The sequence below is a fragment of the Penicillium riverlandense genome (assembly GCF_028828495.1).
Source record: "Penicillium riverlandense strain IBT 135883 chromosome Unknown utg000001l_segment0_segment0, whole genome shotgun sequence".
NCBI lineage: Eukaryota > Fungi > Ascomycota > Eurotiomycetes > Eurotiales > Aspergillaceae > Penicillium > Penicillium riverlandense.
This window is the reverse complement of record NW_026643194.1, coordinates 3,293,991-3,319,850: the sequence shown is the minus strand read 5'-3', so window position 1 is coordinate 3,319,850 and position 25,860 is coordinate 3,293,991. Positions and strand designations below refer to the sequence as shown.

At 52.9% G+C, this 25,860-nt stretch overlaps 12 protein-coding genes across 12 annotated transcripts; 6 read left to right on the top strand and 6 right to left on the bottom strand.

The window, feature by feature from the left end:
- Nucleotides 1-299: 299 nt before the first annotated feature.
- On the bottom strand, nt 300-1,299 carry N7474_001351 (RTA1 domain-containing protein; the record flags this gene model as incomplete). The annotated part of the gene is made up of 2 exons (XM_057192766.1): nt 300-779; nt 832-1,299. 2 exons carry the CDS (start codon nt 1,297-1,299, stop codon nt 300-302), a joined length of 948 nt encoding a protein of 315 aa, XP_057057719.1.
- Nucleotides 1,300-2,120: 821 nt separating this feature from the next.
- Nucleotides 2,121-3,043, top strand: N7474_001350 (sulfotransferase family protein; the record flags this gene model as incomplete). The annotated part of the gene is made up of 3 exons (XM_057192765.1): nt 2,121-2,316; nt 2,369-2,725; nt 2,781-3,043. The coding sequence occupies 3 exons, from the start codon at nt 2,121-2,123 to the stop codon at nt 3,041-3,043; spliced, it is 816 nt and encodes a 271-aa protein (XP_057057718.1).
- A 167-nt stretch (nt 3,044-3,210) lies between these two features.
- N7474_001349 (MDR family MFS transporter) lies at nt 3,211-5,132 on the bottom strand (the record flags this gene model as incomplete). Its single annotated transcript, XM_057192764.1, has 4 exons — nt 3,211-4,030; nt 4,087-4,351; nt 4,410-4,835; nt 4,889-5,132. 4 exons carry the CDS (start codon nt 5,130-5,132, stop codon nt 3,211-3,213), a joined length of 1,755 nt encoding a protein of 584 aa, XP_057057717.1.
- Nucleotides 5,133-5,587: 455 nt separating this feature from the next.
- On the top strand, nt 5,588-7,234 carry N7474_001348 (Transferase; the record flags this gene model as incomplete). Its single annotated transcript, XM_057192763.1, has 2 exons — nt 5,588-5,824; nt 5,888-7,234. The coding sequence occupies 2 exons, from the start codon at nt 5,588-5,590 to the stop codon at nt 7,232-7,234; spliced, it is 1,584 nt and encodes a 527-aa protein (XP_057057716.1).
- A 162-nt stretch (nt 7,235-7,396) lies between these two features.
- N7474_001347 (RMD1 family protein) lies at nt 7,397-9,710 on the bottom strand (the record flags this gene model as incomplete). The annotated part of the gene is made up of 3 exons (XM_057192762.1): nt 7,397-7,845; nt 7,909-9,592; nt 9,660-9,710. 3 exons carry the CDS (start codon nt 9,708-9,710, stop codon nt 7,397-7,399), a joined length of 2,184 nt encoding a protein of 727 aa, XP_057057715.1.
- A 559-nt stretch (nt 9,711-10,269) lies between these two features.
- N7474_001346 (uncharacterized protein) lies at nt 10,270-12,318 on the bottom strand (the record flags this gene model as incomplete). Its single annotated transcript, XM_057192761.1, has 1 exon — nt 10,270-12,318. The coding sequence occupies one exon, from the start codon at nt 12,316-12,318 to the stop codon at nt 10,270-10,272; it is 2,049 nt and encodes a 682-aa protein (XP_057057714.1).
- Nucleotides 12,319-13,377: 1,059 nt separating this feature from the next.
- N7474_001345 (isocitrate lyase/PEP mutase family protein) lies at nt 13,378-14,169 on the top strand (the record flags this gene model as incomplete). Its single annotated transcript, XM_057192760.1, has 1 exon — nt 13,378-14,169. One exon carries the CDS (start codon nt 13,378-13,380, stop codon nt 14,167-14,169), a length of 792 nt encoding a protein of 263 aa, XP_057057713.1.
- Nucleotides 14,170-16,100: 1,931 nt separating this feature from the next.
- Nucleotides 16,101-17,468, bottom strand: N7474_001344 (putative C2H2 finger domain protein; the record flags this gene model as incomplete). Its single annotated transcript, XM_057192759.1, has 2 exons — nt 16,101-16,996; nt 17,051-17,468. 2 exons carry the CDS (start codon nt 17,466-17,468, stop codon nt 16,101-16,103), a joined length of 1,314 nt encoding a protein of 437 aa, XP_057057712.1.
- A 1,786-nt stretch (nt 17,469-19,254) lies between these two features.
- On the top strand, nt 19,255-19,774 carry N7474_001343 (uncharacterized protein; the record flags this gene model as incomplete). The annotated part of the gene is made up of 2 exons (XM_057192758.1): nt 19,255-19,285; nt 19,350-19,774. The coding sequence occupies 2 exons, from the start codon at nt 19,255-19,257 to the stop codon at nt 19,772-19,774; spliced, it is 456 nt and encodes a 151-aa protein (XP_057057711.1).
- A 1,087-nt stretch (nt 19,775-20,861) lies between these two features.
- N7474_001342 (uncharacterized protein) lies at nt 20,862-22,277 on the top strand (the record flags this gene model as incomplete). The annotated part of the gene is made up of 1 exon (XM_057192757.1): nt 20,862-22,277. The coding sequence occupies one exon, from the start codon at nt 20,862-20,864 to the stop codon at nt 22,275-22,277; it is 1,416 nt and encodes a 471-aa protein (XP_057057710.1).
- Nucleotides 22,278-22,599: 322 nt separating this feature from the next.
- N7474_001341 (LURP-one-related/scramblase family protein) lies at nt 22,600-23,327 on the top strand (the record flags this gene model as incomplete). Its single annotated transcript, XM_057192756.1, has 2 exons — nt 22,600-22,930; nt 23,050-23,327. 2 exons carry the CDS (start codon nt 22,600-22,602, stop codon nt 23,325-23,327), a joined length of 609 nt encoding a protein of 202 aa, XP_057057709.1.
- A 389-nt stretch (nt 23,328-23,716) lies between these two features.
- On the bottom strand, nt 23,717-25,165 carry N7474_001340 (glycosyltransferase family 31 protein; the record flags this gene model as incomplete). The annotated part of the gene is made up of 1 exon (XM_057192755.1): nt 23,717-25,165. The coding sequence occupies one exon, from the start codon at nt 25,163-25,165 to the stop codon at nt 23,717-23,719; it is 1,449 nt and encodes a 482-aa protein (XP_057057708.1).
- Between the last annotated feature and the right edge of the window lie 695 nt (nt 25,166-25,860).

Genomic DNA, 25,860 nt, shown 5'->3' with positions numbered 1-25,860 from the left:
CATTCCTTTCAAGGGTTAGTTAGTGCAGCCTCTTCGTGGGCCTTGCAGGCGGAGTAAACAACACTGCACAAAAAACACTATAAGAGTTTGATAGTAAAAATACCACGTTTCAGCTGATGTTCTTAAAATTGACTAGCTAGAAAACAGTATTTTGGTTTATTCAAGTCTCTTAGAGTGATAGTAATGGTGGTAGACAGGCCATTACTGGTTTGTTCGACTCAAGTGGTGCCTTTATCTCTTCTCTGTCCGACGGGAACAAAATATTCGGACCATAGGGTCAGGACTTCCTCTATTTCAAATTATTGAATTTCCAAAACCGAGTTTTTTCCAGTGTGGGTGACAGATTCCATCTCGGTATGGTGAACCACCGACTCATTGTCTGATTTCCGTGAGCCCCAACGGAACGACGCTCTCTCCCACACTCCGGAAAAGGCAAGACCTGGATGGAACACCGTGAGTATAATACACGCTAGCAATACCATAGCGCCGTCGAGGACCATAAAGAGTACTTGTTTTTGCGCTAGCTTTCCTCTGAAGCCTCCGGATAACTCGGCCACTCGGAAAACAGCTCGAATGAACAGAAGCACTGTGGCTGCTCCCAAAGCCCCAAGAAAACCTTTGAAGCGCGCTGAGTTATAGAGATTTGCATGTGTGAGGCTCAGGCGGTCGCGATGTTTTCGCACTCGCATGCCATATTCGAGACAAAGGGCAATGAAGGTCACAAGGCTGAATACTTGGACTGCCAAACCAGCGACCATGATATCGGTCCCTCGGTCAATCTGATGATTATCAGACCTCAAATTCATATCGGGTTCATTTTAAGGAGCATACCTTCCATTGCAAAACCACGACTGCCGCCATTCCTCCCCCAACCGCTTGAACGACTAGCGCAATAAGGTCGAATCCGCTGAAGAGAAGGGTGTATGTTCGTGGACGGATGCGACTAATTTCCTCGCCGTAGACAACCACAATGCGAGCGAGTGTCAAATAGACGGCGGCTGCAATGAACGTAGGTGCGATCGTCGTGCAAACGAGATACATCAGGAAGTAGACTTTGGAGAATGGATCATTATGGAGAAGTATTCGACCAATGTATCCGACAACTTCTCCCAACAATCCCACAATAAAGCATCCGGTGAAGAGCTTGACTCTGTGAGTGATTCCAAAGTAGAGGGCAGGAGCAGTCAGAATGCCAAAGGCAGCTAACATAAATGCGTTTCCGGGGACAGAGGGTTGGTAGTGAAGATATCCCCAGTCCAGAGGACAATTTTTGAGTGTGCACCAGTAAGGAACAGCCATGGTGTTAGATTATTGTAGATGTGGTAACAGAGGAATGAGGTTGCTACTCTGGCCGTGCTCGCTGTTCGAGGTTCTCATGGGAAACTTGGGGAGAAATACTAACTATGTCCATGGATCATGCGAATTGTGGCTTATACAACAAAGAACCCAGTCATTACGGTCCGTAGAAAACGACCTGATTACTGCTGTAGTCGAATAATCATTTGCTTTGGCCCTAAAAGCCCTAAGAACACTCCAATCAGTCCGCTTGGCTGGGGCGGCTAAATTAAACTGGTCAGCAAGCAACGACCAACAGAAAGGGTCATTGCTCTGTTCTAAATCTCGCCCATTTTTCCCGGAATGGACCCTATTGATCAAACGCGTTGCCGGTTGGTGGCGTCAGGGGTCCCAAATCGAGCACGGGGCGCATCGGTAAGCCTTCCGACCTGAATCTCTTCAGATCCCCTAACTGAGCCAAGGACATATAATTTTTTGGTCAACGCTAATGCATGTGTGCTTGGACTCGGGGTCAAGCTATACTGCTTCTTACACCGAGACCGTTATCCCATAGTTACAGTACGGGCCTAGCCACAATATCAGCTACGAAAACCAGTAATTGAGCCTTGACTGGTTTGCGAGTAAGCTTACAATGGTTTCAGAACAATTTACTGAGAGTTCCCCAGTAATGAGCGAAAATCAAATTTTGACTATCTTTCGTAGTGTTACTCCGGGCCCTTTGAACTGACATTGTCCTGAGGGCTCCGTATTTCTTTCGGTGAGTAAACATTTACTTGGGCTTTCCACGTTTGTCCCGCTCAGGCAGGGTAGACATATCAGCAGCAATGTCCGAAAATGAGGAACAAAAAGGGTGGCGAGAACCCTTTGAGGGGGAGCTTCCTAGAGACCTAACTCGGACTCTTCAGGTTATTGGGGCCGGCCTTCCTCGCACGGGGACCATATCCCTCACTTTGGCCCTCACATGGGCTCTACACGGAGATGTATGCCATGGAGGATCAGCTTGTCTTCGAGGTCCTGAACGTGAGTTTCGAGTCCTTACAGAAACATAAACTTATCTAACAGAATGCTCAAGACGTCATCAAAGGGTGGACCAAGGTCTTAGACCCCGGCAAGGATGTACCACAGCAGGAAATTGATGATAAATTGAAAGAACTCTTGAAAGGCTACGTTGCCACGACCGATGCGCCAGCCATTTTCTTCGTCGAGGAACTGGTCCGTCTCTATCCCGAGGTAAAAGTTGTATGCACTGTGCGCGAACCGACCAGATGGTGGGAGAGCTATCAGGAGTTAATCAACACTCTTGACAACCCACTTTTTGTCCTCCTGCAGCTTGTGCAGCCAACGCTGCGATACTCGCTAGCTTGGAAGTTGGCGATTGTTAAACGGCGAAAACAAATCTACCCACCTGAATTTGAACCATTGGGACCTCGTGAGTGATGTTCTTCAATCTATCCATCTTGGTTTTGACAAAAATCACATGTCAGATTTTATGGAAATGCACAGCGACTACTTGCGGCGCGTCGTACCCGAAGACCGACTGCTTTTCTTCAACATGAAAGATGGTTGGGGGCCACTGTGTCGCTTCTTGGACGTTCCGATCCCGGATAAACCATTCCCTCAGGTACACGATCGGGCGTCCATGAAATCGAGCTGGGCTCCATATTGGTGGAAAGGTGCGGTGATCTGGTCGGCAATTTTGGCATCGGGCTATGGATTGAGCAAGGCCTGGTCGTACTGGAGAAATTGACCAAACCATAAATTTTGTTCATCTTTTTGTTTCAATCCACATCTATAGACACCGTTCATTTCTATGAATCCCTGTTTCTTAATTTTCATAAACCAAATGTTGACTTGTCAACAAACATCACTTGTTTATCCGGGAAAATAGATGATCTCAGCAATGTTCCCTTGGATTCAGCCGTCGGATCGGCCCGCCGGTCCGGAGGGATCTCTCTCATCTCCACCGCCAGCTCCAACTTCCTGCTGTATGTCAGCCGGCGTTCTGTCATCCTCAATACGGCGCCACTCCATGCCCAATGACACAGCCGCTGCCACGGCCGTTGCAACGAGGGGTAAAAGGAAAGCCTTAGTGATTGCTGTGTTCAAGGCCTTGCCCACGAGGTCAAGGGTGGTGGGAGACATCGACTCGGAGGACCATGATCCCTGCGTAAGACCCGAATGGAGAAGGGCGGCGGAATTCACTTCCGGGATGGCGCCTAGCTTGCTAGTGAGCGTATTTAGAAACACACTTTGAGCCACACTAATACCGACAGCGGCACCAAGCTGGCGGAAAAAGACCTCCAATGCACAGACGGTGGGCATGTCGGCTGGCGGTGTCACTACCTGCACTCCGATGAAGGTCACTTGGATCGCGGTACCAAATCCTGCGCCTGCGAGTATTTGGGTACCCATATACCGTGCTGTGCTACTATTTGAATGCAGTGTTGCATACAGAGCGCTTCCTGCCACATAGACTAGTGATCCAGCCCACATGAATGGTACATAGTATCCCAGGGCGGTCATTGAGAAACCAGAAATAAGCACGCACACGGTACTGGCGGCGGTGAATGGCAGCATGTACACACCTGACATGGCTGCATTGGTGCTTCTGACTCCCTGGAACCAAATCGGCATGAGATAGGTGTGTGTTATCACCGCAACTCCGTAGAGGCCAGAGAAGATGCAACAGGTAGCAACAGTGCGCTGGTAAAGAAGCCGGAGGGGTATGGTTGCTCTATCCAAACCAAATGATTAGATATTGTAGGCCAGAATCGAGAACAGAGTCATTACCTTTCTTTCTGATAGATTTGCACGCCGATGAAGATTCCGCACAGTATGGCAAATCCCACAAGGCAACCCCAGACACGAGGCGTAGACCAGGCCATGGACCCACCCCATTGTAAACCAAGGAATAGACACACCAAGCTTGACGAGAGAACAGAAGCACCGAGCAAATCCAGTCGAGCGATCTTCTGCTTCAACGGCAAATCCGCAAGTTTCCCAGGTTTGCGATGCAGGATAAGGATGATAATAACCGCTGCAGCGAATCCAAACGCTATGCTAATATTCAGCCACTCAAGCATTTGTGACAGGATATGTTGGGGGGCACCCACGCAGGTTAATCCAAAAGCAAAACCGCCACGTCAATCGCGAATCAGTCAAAAGGCCACCCACTGTTGGACCAGCCAGGGTAGCAATTGAGTACAAGCTAGTCATAATAGCCATACCTCGCGGTCTTTTGCGTAGCGGAACAACTTGTCCAAAAATAGCAAGGTTTCCAGTCAGCAATCCCGCGGCTGCTGCGCCGGCAATGGCTCGCCCGAGGATAAGCACGGGAGAACTGGGTGACGTTGCACAAATGACTGAGCCAACTTCAAAAAGTAGCAGTGATAGCAGGAAAGTGGTTTTGGCTTCAAAGTACATGTAGATACGTCCAAATGTGGGCTGGAGAGACATCTGTGCGAGAAGATAGACGCTGGCGTACCACCCTATGTCATCAACGGAGTTGAAATCACTTGTGATTCGGGGTATTGCGGTAGCTGGAACAAAACCATGTCAATAATTATAAAGCTTTTCTTTTGAAATTACCTACAGAGAATGCTTCCGTCGATAGTGAGCATCAAGCCAGCCATGGTAAATGCCAGGGTGATAATGTAGAGCCGGGACCCAGTGAGATAGTTTTCTTGTTGTGAAGCATTTTCTTCTGGTGTGTATTGGACCTCTCCCTCTTGCTTTTCTTGTGGTTTATCATTTTTTTGAAGTTCTGCTGCGGGAGGCTTTTCGGGGTCTGTCACCACAGGGCCTTGGATATTAACGGGAGAAGTTGCCTCTCCCATTGTCAAACGATTTTATCTCTCGAGCATTTGATTGAAAAAAAAGTCCGTTTCTTGACTGGGGCTACCTTTTTGCAGCAAAAACATAGTTTTTCCATGCTAAAGGATTCAGGGATGTTACTAGTCAGAGCTAACAAGAGCCTTGTCGAAACCGAGCTAGACATGCATCCTGTCCGGGATTAGGGCTGACTGGCTTCTTACCTACATACAGGGGGCAAGTAAGCTCCGCCCTTTTCACTTTTGGATAATGCAATGTTATCTCAGACATAGATATTGAAAAGAGGCTAGACTATTTGCATTTGGACATTCTCTGTTGTGAGGTTTATTCGTCCCCATACAACCCTACAAACTCAATTCGGCAACAGCGTCTCCTACCGGCATATTCTGTCCTTTTCTCTCCTCCTAATCTACATATATTGCAATTGGCTCTATTTTATTATCCAACTTTAGCAAAGACAATGAATATGAACCCATTCAAACAAAAACCACTCCCGCCAACACCACCACCCCGCGTACCCTCAGATACAATTATCCCAGCTCACTTCTGGGACGACGTGCCGTATACTCGGGGTATATGTCTCAACTTCACACTCAAATTCGAAGATGTGCTCGATCCAGCGAAACTGCGAAGCGCTCTCGAGCGACTGCTGCGATGTGGAGAGTGGAGGAAACTTGGTGCTCGGCTTCGTCTGAATGTAACGACCTACCTCGTCTCAATGCCCTGCCTTATTTCTCATTTCTTATTTCTTTCTCATTAGGATGGAGGAACGCTGGAGTACCATATCCCTGAACTATATACCGAAGAACGACCCGGTTTCATCTTCACGGTTGATGATAGTAGTGCTACCGATAGCATCTACGTGCATCCACTAGCATCAGATCTTCCAACGACAACATCACCATCAAATCAGACCCCAGACTCATTCAATATATTCGACTGCTCCTCCAAATTTACTCCCATCCTCATCCACAAATCAGCCCCAACCAGCCTCTCCTCGTACCTCTACTCCGACAACCCGCAACTATTCATCCACACCGTCCTCTTCAACGACGCAACCCTACTAACAGTAACATTCCCGCACACCCTCACAGACGCAATGGGTCTATCTGGATTTCTTCACGCATGGACAGCTATTCTATCCTCCCAAACAGATCGGACAAAAGAAGAAGAAGAAGAAGAAGAAGAAGAAGAAGAAGAAGAAGAAGAAGAAGAAGAAGACCAGCAGAAGAAAATCTCCCCATTCCTCGGATTCGATACCGATCTGCTCGAATCACAATTCGACTCCCATATCCCCGCGCACCGACATATCCTTTCATCCCAGGTCTTCGGACAACTAGGGATCATAGGACTGGTGGCTAAGCGCTGGTGGGAGAACTACTCCTATCCCACATTGGAGGATAGAATGCTGCTCATACCGGGGAAGTATATCCAGCACCTAAGAAGACAAGCACAATCCGACCTGGGAACCGACTTCTTCATCAGCGAAAGCGACGTCCTCCTAGCGTGGATATCAAACCTGATAATGACAGCGCGCAACGACAATCCGTCAACACAAGTGATGATCCAGAACGTCTTCGACATCCGCTCTGTACTTGGCCTCTCTTCTGGACCAGGTGTTGCTGGGAGGGGGGTGTATGTCGGCAACGCGACATTCCCAGCGTGCACAGCGACAACAGCACATCGACTCCGAGACGGGTCCTTGAGTCAAACAGCCCGTGATATAAGGATGTCCCTCGAGCAGCAACGCACTCCGGAGCAGGTCCACGCCATGGCGTCGCTGAGGAGACAAACTCTCCGAGACACGGGTTTCCTGCCTATCTTCGGAGATCCGAGACAGGTGCAGGTTACGTGCACGAATTGGCACCGCGCGCGGTTCTTTGAGGTTGATTTCGAGGGTGCTGTTTCGGGTGGGAAGAAGGGAAAGTGTAGACCGATGTATATTAATACCGCTGGTCCGGAGCCGTTGGGGCCGCTTGTTGCGAGGAATTTGGTTACTGTTACCGGGAAGGATGGGGAGGGGAATTGGTGGGTGCAGCTTGTTGTGAGGGTTGAGGTTTGGGATAGGATTGGGGAGATGCTGAGGGGGATTAGCTTGGATGAATAGAATCCTGGATACCTGGGGATATGTTGGAGAATGAGAGTGATAGTTTCATTGGGGGAAGTAGTTATCAAGAATGAAAGAAAGAATATGTCCAAATAACTACTCCTGACACCGATATTCACATGTGCAGATATCTTATCAACCAAACAGAATACAAAAAGAAAATTAACCAATCATCTGACTGAGACCCTCCGGCCCTTGCGCTCCCGGCGGAAGAGAAGGACACACACAGCCCGGCGGGATATTAGCAGAAGAGGAAGACATCCACTCCGACGGAGAGGCAACAGGCAAAGAGGAGCGACCCATAGCGCGGCCAAGGATATGAGCCGCGCCTTCTCGGGTGTGAAGAAGACCGAAGCGAAGGAAGACTTCAGAGACTGTGACGATGATGGAGATGAGGATTAGGACGATGATAATCCACGTTTGATAGGAAGTGCGGCTGTCTGCTATCGAGTCGGATAGGATCTCTGCGAGATCTAGGAATACGCGGCAGCGTTCATTTAGGACTTGGATGCGGGGTTTGATCTCGAGATACTCGCGCACGGCGATGTAGAGCGGATACAGGGTTGGTTCACTTTCCCAGAAGAAATTGGGGACGTCGAGCATGTTGGATGCTGTTGAGAATGGGCCAGTCAGCACGTTTTCAAAATGAGGACAAAGAGAAGTGCAGAACTTACAAAGATTCACCTCAACACGACTCTTAAACAATCTCCCCAAAATCCGGAAAACCTCCTCGCGCTTCATTCCCAGCTTCCCTGACATGGCCAGGCGGCGTGGCACATCCTTCGCATCATCCATCTGGCGAGCCATGACCTCCTCGAAGAAGCACAGCTTCGTGCTCTGCGCGATGCCGTGACTGATAGCCAGCTTGATCATGTGGTCTCCACTGCGAAGGGTGATCATGTCGTTGTATACACGCGGGCGGGAGATCTCAGTCGAGTACTCAAAGTGGAACTCCTCGGTCTCAAAGTCCTCTTCGTCGAGGGGCATTGTCGCGAGCGGGATGGGGATTCCCGTTGCGGAGGATGTGGCGAATACTAGGTCTGCGAGTAGGTCTTTCTCTTGTCGCTCGGTGAAGTTCCAGAAGACTACTACGCCGTAGCTGAAGACGAACATCTCGGCGACGTTGTATAATGTCCGCGCTGGCGGTGATGGGAGTTGTGGCGATGATGATGTGGGTGCGGGTGCAGGTGAAGGTAGAGGTGGTGAGGGACGGTCTCGATGCAGTGCATGAGTATCATCCGTGCTGTGTCGGCGAGGACGAGGGATGGGTTCCACATCAGGACTTGACGGCGGGATACTCTGCGACGCAGTGCTCTCATCCGAAGCCACCGCATGCTCATGCTCCTCAGATCGACCGCCTTCCTCAGATATCCGATCCAGAAAGCTCTGGTTCTCCCTCGCGTGTTCATCCGAGTCCCGCGGCGACGCATCATCATGTTGGTGCTCGTGCTCGTATTCCTGCCGGTTATGCCCACCAACGGAATGCTCCTCCGCCTCGACCATGTAATCGTCGTGATGGTCGCGCAGCTCATTGCGCTCGATTTCTTCGTCCAGCAAGGACTTGCCGCCAGGATATTTCAGCACGGGGCTGCTGCGCAGCCGATAGCCCTCGTGGCCTGGAAGCAGTGGCAGATGGTACGCCGTGTAGAGACAGTCATCATACAGCTTCGTCCTTGCGCCATGCCACTCCTTGACGAATGCCGCAACCGAGCTCATCTTGTACGCCTGCGCGGTGCAGTAAGCCGTCACTCGGGCGAGCTTCTCCGCGCGCCGCGCCTTGGGTAGTCGCTCCGCGTAGCTCTTGGCGCGCTGAGGTGCAATGCGTCTCTTGCGCAGCAGCTCTTCCTCAGCCAACAGCGGCGCAGTGTCATTGTCAATGCCAAAGTCCCCACCCAGCCGCTTCTGCGCCAGCAGCAGGTGTCGAACTGCCTCCGGATCCAGATTCCTATCCTTCGCCACCCGCGCAACAAGCTCCTCGTCCACAAGCTCGTCTCCCTCTCGCCCCTCCTCGTCTTCGTCCTCCTCTTCATCCGGCTCACCCACGCCCCCCGTATCAGGGAGAAGCACCAGCTTCTCGCTGACTTTAGTCGTCCGCGGCGGAAGACGCGGCTGCGCTGCAAGTCGCGCCGTATTAGCCACGGCGGCGGAACTACTCCCGCCTGCATGTCCAATCAGTCCGCCGGTGGCGGAGGAGAGCCGGTCTCGTCGAGACCGGGACCCCGGCATAGGATGGCGCTGCTGGGCGGAGGGCACGTCGGAGGCATATTGGAGGACGTTGTCGACGGTAATGAAGCGGGTTGCGGGCGATCGGCGCCGACGGGGTGTTGCCGCGGGCTGCTGGTCGCGAGAGTCGGTGACCTGTAGTTGGTGGACAGCGGATATCAGCATTGTGCTACTTTTTCTCAGTCGACTTCCCGGAGCTCACCAGGACGGTCGGACTCCGCTGGGTCCCCCGTCCACGCGGGGGAGGAGTCATGGATGATCCGATGCGATTGCCTTTAATGACAATCGGCAATTGGAATCCTGCGCTGTGGTCAGATAAGAGACGGGCGTGGTCGTGAATTGACCACAGCTTGGCAAGTTGATGATGACGAGCCGGAAAGCGTTCTTTGCGCTTAGCCCGAAACGGAACGGCAGATCCTATGGCGGCGGGGACAGTTTACCGTACCATACGTGTATTTGGAGATCATGTGACCCTCCATGCGTTGTCACTTCGGGGCTAGACTGCTGTGGGCCTAGCGGGAAAGTGAACCATAGATGAGGATCTGGGGTAGATTAGGTCGGGACAAATGATGGGTTGAAGTGTTCATGGATTCAAATGACTAGTAGTCTGTGTACGAGAATGTCCAGTGTCCACCAGGATGCAGATCTGCCAGAGAGGAATAACCAGATGAAATACTATCCAAAAAAAAATAAAAAATAAAAAATAAAAAATTTTGTCCACTATCGATCGCCATGATGGCCGTCGCCAGTAGTATGTAGTGAAAGTGCAACCAACGTCAGGATTGAGTTGCCATGCAAAAAGAAATGCTAGATCATGCCAAAATCTCGTCCCGAAGTTGTTGGTCTTCATCCCAAATCTCCTTCTTCATGCGCTGTAGCCGAGTATGCTGTTTCTGTAGCCGATCCAGGTCCGACCGTGCAGGATCCGCCTGGCCCGCAAGGGAGTCATGCAAGGAGCGGTACTTGGCGTAAAAATTCTTGAACTTCTGCGACTTCTCCCGCAGCTGCTGTCGAAGCAGCTCGTGGCTCATCGGCGGAGAGACGCTGCCCGTGCTGCCGCCGCTCGAGCTGCTGATCGCCCGGCGCCGCTTGTGCTCCAGGTTGCTGCTGGCTGCGCGTGCTGTGGCTGGTGCGTGGGGCACGGACAACCGGTCAGGCTCAGCCTTGCGTTTCAGGGGATTGGCCGTGGCCGCGGCCTTGGCAATGCCGTTGGTCTTTGCTGCCGGCTTCGATGCGACCCCGGTGGTGGCTCTGTTCGTTCTGGCCAGCTGGGTTATGAGCGGAGAAGAAGACGAGGAGCTCGAGGATTGGTTCTGGCCGTCGGAGCCACTGCGGCTGGGAGCATCGGAGGCATTGGCGGGCGGCGAAGATCCCAAGGGAGAAGGCTTCTGCGGAGAGGTGGACGCTCGCGGGGCCGGCTTCTTGGAGACGGTCCCTTTCGAGGAGGATTCGAGCTTGGGAACCTTGGGGGTGGGCGCTGGCGGTGTGTCGGTCACACGAGGTTTGGCTGCGGCCGACTTGCTTGGCTTGACGGCAGGCGCCGGAGTGGGGGCCACATCCGCCATGTCCTCATCCTCGTCATCCGAATCGTGCACAAATTCCGCGGACTTGATCTTGCTCTCGGCCTTCGAGGCCGGTTTGCTTGCGGTCTTCTTCGTGACTCGCCCGGTCAAGGTGGTATTCTTGCCCTTGGCAGACCGCTTGGGTGTATCCTTCTCGCTGAGTTTGGCTTTTGAGCCTGACCGAGGAGTTGCGGCCTGAGCCGCACCGGATCCCGTTCCACGGTCGGTTTCATTGCCAGTGGTGTAGCCCTCTTTGCCTCGCTCCTCCGACGCCTGAAGGCGGGGGGTGAGAGGCTTCTTGATCGGGCCCCCGGTGAGATTCAGCCGCGACAGGCACTTCCCCTTGCCTCGCTCCTCCTTCGGAAGCAGCATTTGCCACAGCTTGTCGTTGCGGGAGATCCGCATGCGATCAAAGGCGGAGATGGCATTCTCAATCGCCTCCTGCCGGTCCTCTGGGGTTGGGTAGGGGAAGCCCCAGACATCCAGATCCTTGTAGGTTTTGTCCTTGAGGTCGAACTTTTCCCGGTTCAGCCGGTTCTCCACGCCATACTTCTGGGCCAACGAGGCGCAATCCTCGGGGGAGGACCGGGTTTGACGCCCGAGAAACTTGGTCGACACGGCCCGGACGGCGAGGAGGTGAATGAAGGGGGTCTTGAGGGCTTCCAACCGAATCCGATCTTTGTTTTGGGAGATCGGCGCGGAGGTCGGAGTCCGAATGGGGGCGGGTGATATGGCGGACCCCAAGGCTGGGCTCGACGTCAGGGACCGGGGGGTGGCTGTTTTTAGAAACCGATCTTTTTCGAGCTTGCCCGCGGGCCCTCGAGCAGTAGATTTCTTGCCAGCCCGAAGAGCTTTCAGTTCATCCGGGTGGGCAATCATGTGTGTTTTCTTGGACTCCTTCCCGCGTTCGAAGGCGTTCAGGCTCTCCTCCAGGTTGGCCAGAGCTTGGTCCGTAGCTGCAGTATCCTCCTTTGCCTTCTCCACTTCCAGGCTGTGGCTCAAGACTCCGCTGAAGTATAGATGTTGCTGATCGGAGGAGCTTCCTTGGTAGAGCTCGGAACGGTGGGTCTCGGGATAGGCGTGGAAGGATTGGGACTTGGTGCCGTAGTGAAGGGCCGGGTGTTTTCCCAGACGAACCCGAGCAGGTTGGTCATTCCGCAGACTCTGGATGAGCTCGTCCAGCGTGACCTGCACCAGATTCAGCCGCATGATCTGGACCGGCTTGGAGGAGGCGGTGCCACTGGGGTGCTCCGCCGGTCGGAGGGACAGCCCGGTGCTAGGAACCTCCAGCCGCGGCATGATGGTGAGCAATGGTCAGGGCAGGAGGGCAGGAGGAGAAAGTCGAGGGGATGGGGAGGATCGGGTGGCAGCGTCAGAGCTGCAGGTCAAGCGGCCAACTGCACGGGGGAGAGAGGCGAGACCATGAGCCATAGGCTGTGGGTGTCGTGATGGTAGAGATTGGGGGGAGAAGGAGAGACTCGGGAAGGAAGGAAGAGGGGAAAGAGAGAGTTTGTCGGGTGGAGGAGGAAGAGAAAGTGAGAGTGAGCATGAGAGTGAGAGAAAGTCAGAAGAGTAAGAGAGTGAGAGCCCAGGCACCCGGAGCGGAGGTCAGTGGGGATCGGTATGAGCCGGGTATGTAATTTATTCTACTTGACATACATAGTGGACGGCCAGTACTTGTTCGCTCGGCTCGCATGTCTAACAGTCTTTGGTCCCTGTACTCCCCGTGGTGGATCCAGTATCCGTCCCAGCTTCGCTTCTATCTAGCGGGGTTGCCCGGGCGAGATGAGTCTCAGCTGTACATACATGATGACCGACTGGATGCCCTCTGGTATGCTGGATCCCTCCGTCCGGGTGATCGTCCCGGGCCATGGTCAAGGAATGCCAGAGCATTGGTCTTCGCTGCCTCTTCGCAGTTAGGACATACATACTGTTGGTTCGGGGGCCATGACTGTGGCACCCGGCCCCCGGCACTGATTGGACTCGGTCGTTTCACGGCTGCGCTGACGGACAGATGGGAGGGGGGGACAGGGCCACGATCGTGGATCCCCTTGCAGCCGGGCGAGACATTTTCCTCCGGCCTTTCTTTCCATTGTCGGCCTGAAACATTCGAGCCGGGGTCGAACATGAATAATATTAATACATAATCCTAGCTCAGCCCTGGATCGACATGGCCAGCACCGCCTCGTATTTAGCCTTCCAAGGCCCAAGTTTACGAGGACATCGTGATGACTCCGACCTGGCGATATTATTAATACCAGCATCCGGTCGACGAAAAGATGAATATACCAAAATCCATCATCCGGTGGTAACTATCGAACAACAATAATAACAAGATTGGAGTAACTAGTTAACAAGATGACCCACCCCCAAAACAACCAGGCCCGGCATTTCCGCGCTCTCCACCGACCCGGCAACCCTCTCGTCCTAGCCAACGTCTACGATGCCGCCACGGCCGCCGTCGTAGCCACCAACCCAAGCGCGCAGGCCATCGCAACGGCCTCCTATGCGATCGCAGGCACACATGGCGTGGAAGACAATTCCATGTCGAAAGAAATCAACCTGAATGCCGTCGCGACCATTATCAGACACGTCCAGACCATTGACCCCACTAAACCCATCACCGTCGATATCCAAGATGGCTACGGCAGTACTCCGGCCGAGCTAGCCTCGACGATCAAGGATCTCATCGCCCTCGGCGCGGTGGGGTGCAACCTCGAAGATAACAACAACGCGACTGGAACCCTGCGACCATTCGATGAGGCGGTCGAGCGCGTGCGCGTCGCTGTCGCCGCAGCGAGGGAGGCCGGCGTGCCCGATTTCGCGGTCAATGCCCGCACAGACCTGCTTGGAGACGCGGGCGCTACCATTGACGACGCGATTGAGCGCGGCAAGGCATTTCTCGACGCCGGGGCTCACACCGTCTTTATCTGGGGCCCGAACAATAGAGGCGTGTCCCGTGACGAGGTGAGGCGGTTTAGCGCTGCGCTCAACGGCATGGTCAATGTGAAACTGAGCTTCGGGCCTGGTTTCCTGACTGTCCCTGAGCTGCGCGAGTTGGGCGTGGCGCGTATCAGCGTCGGCCCGGAACTATACAGAGCGGCGATGAAGGCGTTTACTGATCTGTCTACGCAATTGTTGGCCGCTTGATTCGGTGAGTCCTTTAGCTTAACACTAAAAAAACGAAAAAAAATTTTGAATTAAAATCAATGAATCAATCATCCCTAAACCCTCACCCACACCCCAACCTAAGCAATCGCCACCGAAGGCCTCACCGACGGCTTCATCACAGACGTAGTGCTAGTCCTTACCCTCGTACACAGCCCCTTGACACACTGATTCCCATAGCAGCAATTCGCATCCACAAAGCATGGCCCACTATCCTCCCGACAATCTGGCCATTGCTTGTCCGTGGAGCGACACTTATCCGCTGCGCAGTAGTCCGAGCAGCAATTTCCGAGGGTGCCGCCGGAGACGCAGTTCGCTGGGTATAGAGCAGTCAGGACGAGACAGAATTCAAGAAAATATATAGACTGAACGATAAAGAGACGAAGGAGGCAGAAGAAGGGGAAGCAAGAGGAGACTACCGTAAACGCCTAGACAGGTCGGTGTCGGCACGCAGGTCGTCACTGTTGTTGAGAAGGGGGTTGTGAAGGTTGCTGTCGTACAGATGTCTGCTCCGACGCAGGCATCAGCGGTGCCGCACTTTGCGGGTGCTGGTGGTCGAGTTATTTATCGGTGAACTAATGGTAGAAAGAAGGAATGAAACGAAGAGGCGGACATACAACCCACAGCGAAATGAGCAAGCGCAAGAGTCGCAGCTAGAGAGATGTACATGGTTATAGTAAGTATCGCAGTTAATGGAAGGTGTTAAGCTAGCGACTAGTAGGAAAGGAAGTTGTTGTGCAGCTAAGAATGATCTGGCTACGAACTTTATATATGACCCGACCCGTCGTAATAAACCTAGATCCATGAGCGATGTAGAGATAAATATATCAATTATTGATGGCGGTGACGAGACTACATGTAGCAAATACGAATATACGGTACATAGTAACCATCGTCTATTCATCCTCGGTCAGTTATTTGCTGTTCATGTTCAGGTGCATGTCGCGGGATCTAGACCGCGGATTGGCTGTTCACCTCAGCACTGGGTGGGATACGAGCGGGACAAGACCAACCTGTCTGTCTTACCACGGCACGGCTCCCGTGTCTCGTTAGTTTTGGAGGTGTTCATATCCATTAATGAAATATCGCCCATGGTATATCGTTGGAAATTTAACTATTGTGCTGTTTATCTATCCTAAGGTTCATGCACGGATCGAGGTACACATTTGCCTAATTAGGTACTTGAGTACTTCGTTGCTCAGTGGATTTCCCTGCTCACACTAACCTGAATGAAGTCCCTCCCCAGTGATCGCTAGCTAGTCGAGTACGTGTTGATAATCGCTGCACAGGTCTATTACTATCATCCTATCTATCATACACGATTGCGATGGCGGATTGTGGGCCACATGTACAAGAATGGTATTCGGATACCGCCGCAAAAGGAAAAGAAACTCAAAGCAAACAGAGAGAGAAAAAGGAATACAGAAAGAAAGAGATAAAGCGAGTGGTAGACAACAAAGAAACACAGATGATTAGAAAATAGAACAAGGGACGTGTATGGTGTATGACAAACACAAAACAAGAAGCAGGTAAACAACGAAAAGAAACCCGATACCATACCGACCAGACACCGCATGCTGTGTCTCCTTGGAAACAACAAAAAAGACGAACCCGATTCCCCAACCCTATTCCGTACAATGTTAGCCATGAAGATCCCAGTTTCCCACGCTTTCTATCTATGCTGTTTCCTCGTCTGGTCGTGTCTCGGTAAAAGCCATGTCCTCCGCGTGCAAGCGGTAAGGCGGAAAAACTGATGTGTGTTCGAGGCGAGAAGGACCTCAGCAGGTCAAATAAAATGCAGGAAGCAAACAATTTCAAAAGACAGACTCGCAAATGAACAGCGGAAGTTGTATTCCTTCCGTGGGAATCAATGTTGAAGTAGTGAAGACAAAACGAAACAAAAAAGGACCGCCTCATACGGCCGTCGACCAGCTGTCGCCCATTCTGGGCTTCGTCTCATAGTTCTCCGGCTCGGTGCTGGTGGGCCGGCGGATGGTCGAGTTGGGGAAGTACATGTGTGGGGGCATGGACGTTGGATACGCCGGTCCGGTAGGCTCGGGGTAGTTGAAGTCATTGGCGGACCCGGGAGACGGCATGCTTCCATGAGACGGCGAGGCCCATCCGAGGCTGGTCATATGTGGACTGCCGGTCACGCTGTTGGGCCGGTGGTCATTGTTAGCCGGCGGTTCAAGGGGCTGCGGCGGAGCGTAAGGGTGAGAAGTCATCGATGGCCGAGCGTGGGGTTGACTTCCAAAACTGGAGAGGGACGGAGACGTGGCGGTTGGGGAAGCTCGAGGGCTACCCTGCGAGAAATCGCCCCGGAGATGCGGTGGAAGCGGGCCGTTGCCCATGTAGTAGTCGCCAGAACGGTGCATGTTCAGAGGCGGCAGGTCACCACCGGGAGACATCGCATGCGCAGGAGAAGGAGTCGAGCCAATCGAGGCCTGGTCCGGGAACAAGCCATCTCGCCCACGGTCCTTGTTTTGGCGCAGGTTGGCCTCGGTCTCCGCGGCCGCTTCCTCGATGGTCCCAGTGTGGTGGTTTTGATGCCGGGTCAATGTCGTCCGGCGCGTGAAAGTCTTCTGGCAGTTGGCATACGGACACTTGTAGGGTCGCTTGCCGGAGTGGATGCGACGATGTCTCGCAAGCGATGATGAGTCACTAAAAGGCTTGCCACACCTCTCGCACATGTGAGGTTTCTCGCCGGTGTGGACCCGGGAGTGTACAGTCAATGCGGAACGCTGGATAAACTGCTTTCCACAGCCCGGCCAGTCGCAGGCGTGAGGCCGAACCCCGGTGTGAATACGCTCTGTGGTGAAAATCAGTGATGGAACTCCTCCTGCAACCACATAACAACACCTACCATGCCGTGCAAGATCGCTTCGTCGAGCAAACCCTTTGTTGCAAGTCGAGCAATGAAAAGTCTTCGGTGGCGGATCGGCGCTGGTTCTTCCTACGGGGACAGGCCCCGGCTGCATGGACGCCTCGCCGGCATATCCCCCCGGGACATAGGAGAGGTTCCGTGGCGTGGAACCCGGAGGCTGGGCATAGTAGAAAGAGTCGGTGAGCCCGGAGTCCATAGACATGTGCGGAGGGTGGGTAGGATATGCGTTGACCGGGTTGTCCGAGGCGCCCGGTTCGGTCTTCATGATTGGAGTGTTCTCGGAATTTAGGGGCCCTCCTTGTTGCAGATATTGTTGACGAAAATGCGCCTCTGCGGCGGCGGCTGCGGCGGCGGCAGCAGCAGAATTCTTCCTGTTCAAGATGGTTGTGAAGTCCATGACCCGACCCAGCAGGTACCGGGGTCAAGGACGGCTCTGCACGGCGTCCTTCAGCAGGCCTTGAAAATTCGAGCCGGAGTGTATGTATCCACGACGTATGTCTTAGTCACAGTCACACTGTTCATTCGTCCACGGTATCGGACAAGTGCTTCTGTGGGTAGACGGGAGGAGGGTATTGAGCGTCACGAAGAGGTGGTTATAGGGGGAGAACTGCTGAACGGACTCGTCAGATTCAACCCAGTATTGGTATGAAACGTGTGCCAGGCAGACCGGGCAACTCACCCTGATTGGGGCCGTATTATGCGCCGAGTTGTTGGTGAAGAATGGAACCGGTAAATTCTTCAACTCCGTACACTGGAATGCCGGGCCGCGGAAGTGAAGGATCAAGTCACTGGGAACGAGCTTCGTGAGAACTCGCGACCAAGGCTCTGTAGGATATGGGGAGGCCGGAGTATCGCGACTGGTCGATGGGGGACGCGTAGTCGAGTGTTGGTGATGAAAATTTGGGTATAATGAACGGGGTAGCAGAGAGGCTCGTAAAGGATCTAGTAATTCCAACGGAAGAAATAAGCCAACTGGTTTTATGAATGACTTGAAGGCAAAAATCGGCAGACGGCGGGCGTCGACATCGGCCAGGGCTCAACTCGCCCCTCGGGCGTTGATCTCGGGCCTGTGAACGCGCCACGCGCATAGGGCAGTGGGAGCCCGAGAAACTTCTGTTGGACCGCACATCCACGGGTCGCTCAGGTTCAGAGAGGCTCTCGCGGTTTAAGAGATAGACAGCTCAAGCGCGGGATGTGCGTCATCTCGAGATCGGTTGGAAATGAAGGAAAGGGGAGTCGGGCACACACACCTGCTGGAGAGTACCGGGCGGATGGAAGATGGGGAGTCGAGATCGAAAGATGGGAGAGTGGTGAAATGAGGTTGAGGATGAGAGGAAAGAAAGAAAGTCGAGGGAAGTGGGGGAAGGTTAAGGTTGGAAGTGAGCCGGGGATCGAGGGAGAAGGGAAAAAGAGAAAGGGGCATGCGATGATGAAGTATGGCATTTTAGGTGTGGTAGGTGCCACGACGAGGCCAACTGGTTCGTTCTCTGTCTATTCTTTCTTCTACTACTTCTTCTTCGTTAATTCTTGGAAGACTCTGCTACGGTTTTATTTCTTTTCTCGTTCCAGTCTGGGATTCTCATGAGTTCCTACATTCGTATCCCTTCGTCCGCCTATCTTCTCCAGTCCTCAATGACTGCAAAGCGCCTTATCCCTGCAAGGCCCAATCTAGTCTCCTTAGTCGGCCCCAGCGAAGTCCGCTAGAAGCAAACACGGCCGCGCCAGAAGCCCCCGTCAGCAATCCCGGCTCCACAACGCTCTGCCTTCTCCATTGTTTCCCCCTGTGCCCGTGCGGCCCAACAGTGGATACGAGACAGCCACGCCGATCTGAATGAATCACATCTTGTGTATTTATTTCTGGAGATCCGAGAAATGAGCACCCACAGGACGGACGGACTAACCGATTAGTAGTTTTCACGCATAACTAATAAATCGCTACGGGCCAATCCTCGCTCTCAGCACAACGCCCAGAGCGACAGCCAGAGAGAGAGTGTGTGTGTGAGAGAGAGGAAAAAAAAAAAAAAGTTTACGCCAGGGCAGAGCATGACGCAAGTCCGAGACAAAGCCCGTCGGGATAATTATAGTTATGTAGGGCAAGTAATGACCCCTGAAACTCGTGAAACAGCCGGGAGAAGTCGGTACTATGACATCGCAATGGTGCGACACTTGGATTGCCTCGTGCAATGGAACCCCAAACACCAAACATCTTAACTCGTATGTACAGGCTATTTGCTAGCCGAACCGGACCGTGAAGAAGGCTAACTAATCCTTCTTCTAGAAGTGTTCGACCAGGTGTGGCTCGTCCCGCGGGGCCAAATATCCAGTAACTGTCGTTGCCTGCACATGCGGTTTCTTCTGGTCTTCAATGCTCAAGCCCAGTGGGGCTTACCGATGCCTACCCCTGATGATATCCACCGCATCGGTAATTACAACCCGCATCAGCAGCATCGGGCATTCCCCCTTTTTCACCGAGAGGCTGAACCCACTCCTCTCTCATCACCTCGGACCAGCTTGATTGGCGCGCCAAGCCTTCTCCTGACCTTCTTGGGGCCTTCGCGAAGGGTTTCGAAGGCCCGTGGAACATCCCAGCGCGGACGGTCTCCGTTTGTCCTGCTTGATCCCTATTCTGGACGGCGTGCGCACGGAGGCCCGAGCCTTATGACCGCATCGTCGACCCCCGGCCCGAGGCTGAGCACGCGCTAGATCGTCCTGTACATCGATAAGTCGTTCCTGGCTCCAATCGTGTACGTAGTCGCTTTTTAGGCCTGCTGCCCAACTGTTTCGTCGGTAAAAGGGGCAGGGGCCATTTTGCTATATGCCGGTAAGGTTAGGCGCATTTCACCATCCCTGTTCCTTTCTACTTTCTCTTCAACGTGATGATCTTCCACCGGATCCGACACCCCTGAATTCTTTTTTCTTTGCCGGTGACGACACTCTTTCTTCTCCTGCCAAGTTTCCATCCCGGTCTTGCGGGGGTTTGCGGTGGTGGTTTTCCGTCGTCGACCCGGGCCTGTTTCAGGACCTGCAGTAGTCGTCTGGCCAATGATAACTACATAGCCGAAGGCTTCTTTCGTTTCTTGTTTCCTTGTTTATTTTTTTGGTTAATATTTTTTCTCGACGTGTAACGGGGTGGAGTGGAGGCACAGTCCACATGGTTGTGGCTGAGGTGTGTCAAGTTCGCGCTAGTCGTACTATTAGTAGAACGCGCCGTCGCCCTGTTGCCCCTGATTAAGATTAATAATGTAAGCTGGTCTACGTATCGTTGTGTGGTTATTATTATTCTCGTTATTATTATTCTCGCACTTTTAAAAAGATTAATAGAGAGATTCACAATTCATGTTTTCAGATATACGATTCAAGCAGACAATCCCCGATCCTGAGATCACCTACACTCCCACATGCAGGACCCACTGATGTCCACCGTGCATAAATAAGTCCACGAGTCCGCGTCAAATAGTGCCGATAGTAATGTCGCTTGCTCAATTCTGAATCTTAATTTCCGAGTTTGTGGATCGTCGTAGACGATGAATATCTCCCTCCTATGGACGAATTGAAGTTAGCCTGCTGCGCACCCTAAGGAAGTCGCACTTACCTACCTTCCAAAGCTAGTAGTGCGTCCTCTGTACAGTAATGGGATAAAGTGGATTGAAAATATATCCCAAAATTAGGTTAGAACGGCCCATGATTATCTCCACAGAGGCCAGTGCGGGACTAAGAGGGGCATTGCTCAGCATTCCCTCCGTCTGCAGTCTACAGAGAAGTCTCTGTATTACAGGCCGGACGTCTCACCATGCCAAGCAAAGGAATCACAGTCTACACGTACATCTCCCTTGAGGGATACGAGGTCGAGTTCACCGTGCCGAAGCTGGCCGTGCGCAACACGGCGGCGGATAACTTCACCTCCAAGAATCTCGAGGTCGAGTCGTCCAATATCCCAGGACTGAATCATTTCACTGGTCGTTTCGAGTGGAACCTACTCCACCATGGTGCTGCCATTGCAAGTGCCTACTGTGATATCAACGCCCTCACTGGCAAGCTGGAAGGCGGTACAATGGCCGCCACAGTGGACTGCAAGGTCATTATTACCGACGAAGCAATAATCACATATGGCTTCTACGACGCCGGCCACGGGGAGTTTGGGCTCACCAACCGCGATCAGTGCTATGTGACAGTCTGTTCGACCGCTAATCGCTTTTGGATGGGGACCGTAGCATCACCCGCTTCGGCAGCGGCTCAGAAACCGTTTTCGCGCTTCGTGCTAGCGGCCCCCCACGATGATGGCATGAACAGTATGACCAGCTGTGATGCTGTGCTCCAGCACCTTGATGGAAACATGGTGGCTGAGCTGCGCAAGATCGCGCCAACGCTGCGTTATTTTGACCACCTGCCAGACCATATGCTTCTGGAGAAGCTGCCGAACATCGTCTATGGCCTTGCCATTACCCAGAAGAAGAATGTGCCCAGCATGCTAGCGCTTGGGGCGCGGTACTTTGAATTCCGCCCGGCGAAGCTGGTCCCACTCTTTCAGAAACTCTCGGTGTTGCCGGACAAGTTCTACTTTCAGCACGCTTGTATCCCAGGCCTCGCTTTTGACGAATTCCTCGACCAGCTAGTCGCCTTTCTTGACGAGTTCCAGACAGAGATCGTGACTATCCATATTCGTTGGGATAATATCGTGAAGGAGTGCCAATTACCGACGGAGCAAGAGGTTCAGAACCTGTTGACTACTGCTTGCAACAAGGCCACTCGCCAGGGGTTGGCATGGGGTGGCAGCGAGTGCTTCCAGCGGCCGATTGACGAGCTCCGGAATAGCGGCACACGACTCATCTGCGTTGTCCATGCAGACAAGTATGACAGCTGGACAGCCGAGGCGTATGCGACCCTGGTCGCAAAGCCCATCATCGACCGGTTCGAATCTATGCACACAGCCGGACAGGAGAGCAGTGACTTGACAGTTCTGCAATGCCAGGCAACATCACAATCGATCAAGGATGTCTTGGTTTACAGCGTCTTATCTGCTGAGGCGGCGTCTTCGTGCTTGACATCGACCAAGGCTGCCTTGGACATGGAGACACTTCCTTGGCTTCAGAAGAATGTTCTCCAGCGACTCCAAGCCAACAAGACAATTGTCATCATGAATGACTTTATCGACGGGGCGACGATCGATACGTCTATTAAGTTGTCGCGGCAGAGGCTAGCCGCGTAGTCGATCATTGAGTGGCCGAGTGGCATCAAGATATATATGCTCTTTTTAGATTTAGAAAGGCCTAACATAGTATTTGTTTGTTAATATGTTGCAATATGCTGGCAGTGAGTTGCGACCGCTTTGTACATTTTTTGTTTCGCTTAGTTTAGCTAGTGTACGGTTCTCCATAAATGCCAAAGCTCGCCGAAGGCGGACGGCCCACTTGCCCCGCCATCCGATCGATCCACTGACGTATATGACTGACTCTGCCCTCCGCGCTTCCTCTGGTCAATTATTTGAATCCATCTCGTTCATTATCCTACATATTCATCTGCCTGTCATTATGGGATTCCTAGGCCACCACGATCTCGAGCCCGTTCCCGAGCCTCTCGCGATATTCGACCAATTCGTCGCGAGGGAGCCGCAAACCTTAGTCTTGAAAGAAAAAGTGCTCTCCATCTCTGGGGACAGCTTCGACATCAAGCTAGCCAATGGACAGCCTATCCTGAAAGTGCATGGAGCATGGGTCTCGCTCTCCGGTCGCAAGAAGGTCGATGATGCCCATGGCCGGCATCTCTTTGATATTGTCAAGGAGCATTTCCATCTCCATTCGACTTATGCGATTGAAGATCCGCATGGGAAGAAAGTGGTTGAGGTAAAGAGTGGCCTCGCTTGTAAGTGCCGTCTGTTTCTTTCACAAGCCAAGCCAAGCCAAGCCATGACCTATCTATCTGAATACCTAAGTGGATTGATTTCTATTTTATAAATATCCGTTACTCACCGCACTATGTAGTGCTCGGCTCGAAAGCCACCGCCACTTTCACTGCTTCGAACGGCAAGGCAGGGACTTTCCAGATGAAAGGTGGCTGGTTCGACCGTAGTGCCGACATCATCGACACAACAAGCGGCCACACAGTGGCTCGCATCGACCGGAAACTACTTAGCGGCAGTGACCTCGCTTTTGGACAGCAGACGTACGCCGTGGTCGTGGCACCTGGAGTAGACGCGGCATTAATCGCTGCTTTGTGTATATGCTTCGATGAGAAGAACAATGAGAGCAAGTCATCCTAGGATGCACTGTTGGGAGGTCCGACTGTGATAAATAGCTCAAAACGCCGCACTAGTTATATCTCGCTCAAGGGAAGACCCTCGCATGGAGATCACTGGATCTCGCGCTCAAATTTAAGAACATTCGTTTCGCATTAGGAATATATAATCCCAATTCATTACAATAAGTGAACATAAAGGTATATCCCCGGTCTATAAGCAAACAAGCAAGTAAAGAAAGAAAGTAAAAACCCCTATGCAAAAGTGAGCCCAGTGCCCAATGCCCATGCGCCAAATGGATGAGGAAAAGCGTGGGGCGCAGGCAATAATGATGCTCGCCGGTGTCCCCGAAACTCAAGACGAAATGAGTGGCCGATGCAGAATTGGCATTGACATGCAAAATATAAAGGAAATCAGCGCTTCTGCCAGTTCAGCTCCAGGACTTTATCGCCTCGTCTCGTGTCCCGCAGGATATACCATTGCGTGACTCGGCCGGTGATCTCGTCCACCTCGCTGTCCTGGAGCAGATAGCTTATCTTGTCATCGTCCCGGGGACGCAGCGGGCCGAGCTCGTGGAGATACATATCCAGACCGGCGCCGTTGTGCCCGTCCCATGTCATCTCCATGCTGAGGTCGCCCGGCTCGAGGGGTTGGGAGTAGCGGATCACGGAGTAACCGTTGGTGAGGATGAAGCCGTCGCTGAAGTGCCACTGGCGTAGGAGGCACGAATCCCCACAAAGACTGGAGATGACGCCAAGCTTGGTCATATCGGCGTGGAACCACGACTTCCAGTGGTGCACGGACAGTGGGGTATCTCGGCCCGACTCGAAGAATCCAGATGCGTCGACCATCAGGTCTAGCTGGCGCAGGCGGTGGTCGATGGTCAGTCGGGTTTGGGTGTATTGGTAGATGCAGTATGCAATGCGACGGTCACCGGAGAAATCCATTTGCTGACACTCGTCATACACAGTGACCAAATCTGACAGCAGTGGGCGCGACAAGAAGACGCCTGCGCCTCCAAATGCCATCACTCCAAACACTCCGATCTGCGGGACGCCCTCGGATATACCGCCAATGTACATGGGCTGAGTGTGGTCGTATGCGCTTAGCGCTTCCACCAGCGCGGGCATGGACGGGAAAAAGGTATCGTCGTCAATAATGCAGCCCCATTTGGTCCCAGGGCGCATGTTTTCTTCCAGCAGCGGAATCAACGCAAAATACCGGCGTAGGTAGTCATCCTCCGACACGTGAACAGAGAGGTTAATGCCCATGGCATCGGCCTTGGCCTTGACTTGAGGAATCCGATCACTTGGTTCAATCAAGGCAAAGATCCGAGTCCGCGTGTACGCAGCCCAGTGTTCGAACGCATTGAGCGAGTCGTTCAATCTGTCCACGGTGGTCGCCACACCAAAGTCGATATGCGATGCATCGGCCAGTTTGGGCTTAGGGGGCAGCTTGACCGACACCGGGTGGGGAATCGAGCAGCCGTCCTGCGGCTGCTCCATCGATGTGTGGTCGAAGCCCTTGAGCTTCGAGGTATCCCACAAGGGCTGGTCTATTTTCTGGGTGATGGGGACCTCCTCTTCGTCGGTGAAGTCCACCACGATTTCCCGCCGGGTGTAGTCGGCCAGTTTCTTGACCTCGAGCCTGAGCAGCAGGTTCTCGTCGAGCTCGCACTTGACATCGGTGGAGATGGTGATATTACTGGCCTGGTTCATCGGCGGGCTCTGCGGTTCGATGGTCGGCCACATGAATGCGGCAAATGCCGCGATGCAGACGAAGACCACGACAAACCGAAGTAACCGCTTCCATGCCCAGGTGGCGGCCGAGGATGGCCGGTCGCGATTGTTGAGGAGAATCATATTTTAGGTTGTGTAGCCCGGGAGATTATTTCAAAAGATACCATGCGAAATCGACGTTCAGAGGAGGCGCATCAGCATTGCGTAGTATGTTCCGAATGAGCCAGGGGGGGGGGTAGGCGAGTGAAGGGGCCAAGGTCCGGAGAGGCAACGAGGGTCGAGAGGTCGAGGGGCCGGGCCTGCTACACACAGGGTGGTGGAAGGAGAAAGCGAGAGTGGAGGGAAGAAGAAGTGACAGGAATCCAGTTCGCTTAAAGATCGTTCAAGAGTGAAGAAAAGAAGAGGAACAAGAAAAAGAGATGGGGGCAGACCCGCCGTTCCATGGTTAGTCCGTGAAAAGTGCGTTAAGGGGCATGCCGATCATGACGCGGTGGTCACGTGAAACACTGGCCTATTCAATGTTGGTTTTCTCGGATGATGTTATCTGGATTGAATTAATCTTGGACATCTTCGGGACCATCACTCCGTAGACCTACTATCCCTTGTCTCGATTCTCTGGGACCCAAGAGGTACACAACATATGCTGTTTCGGAGGATCTCGTAGCCAGTGCCAAGACTGGCGCGCGCCATCGTTGCCGCTGACTCGCCGCTCATTTCATCCTCTAGCTCCACGTCCACGCGGCCTCTTAGCGGTACTGTGCCGCCAGGATTTCTTCCCTAGTAGCCGATAATCCTTATGGAAGAGACTATGACACGGA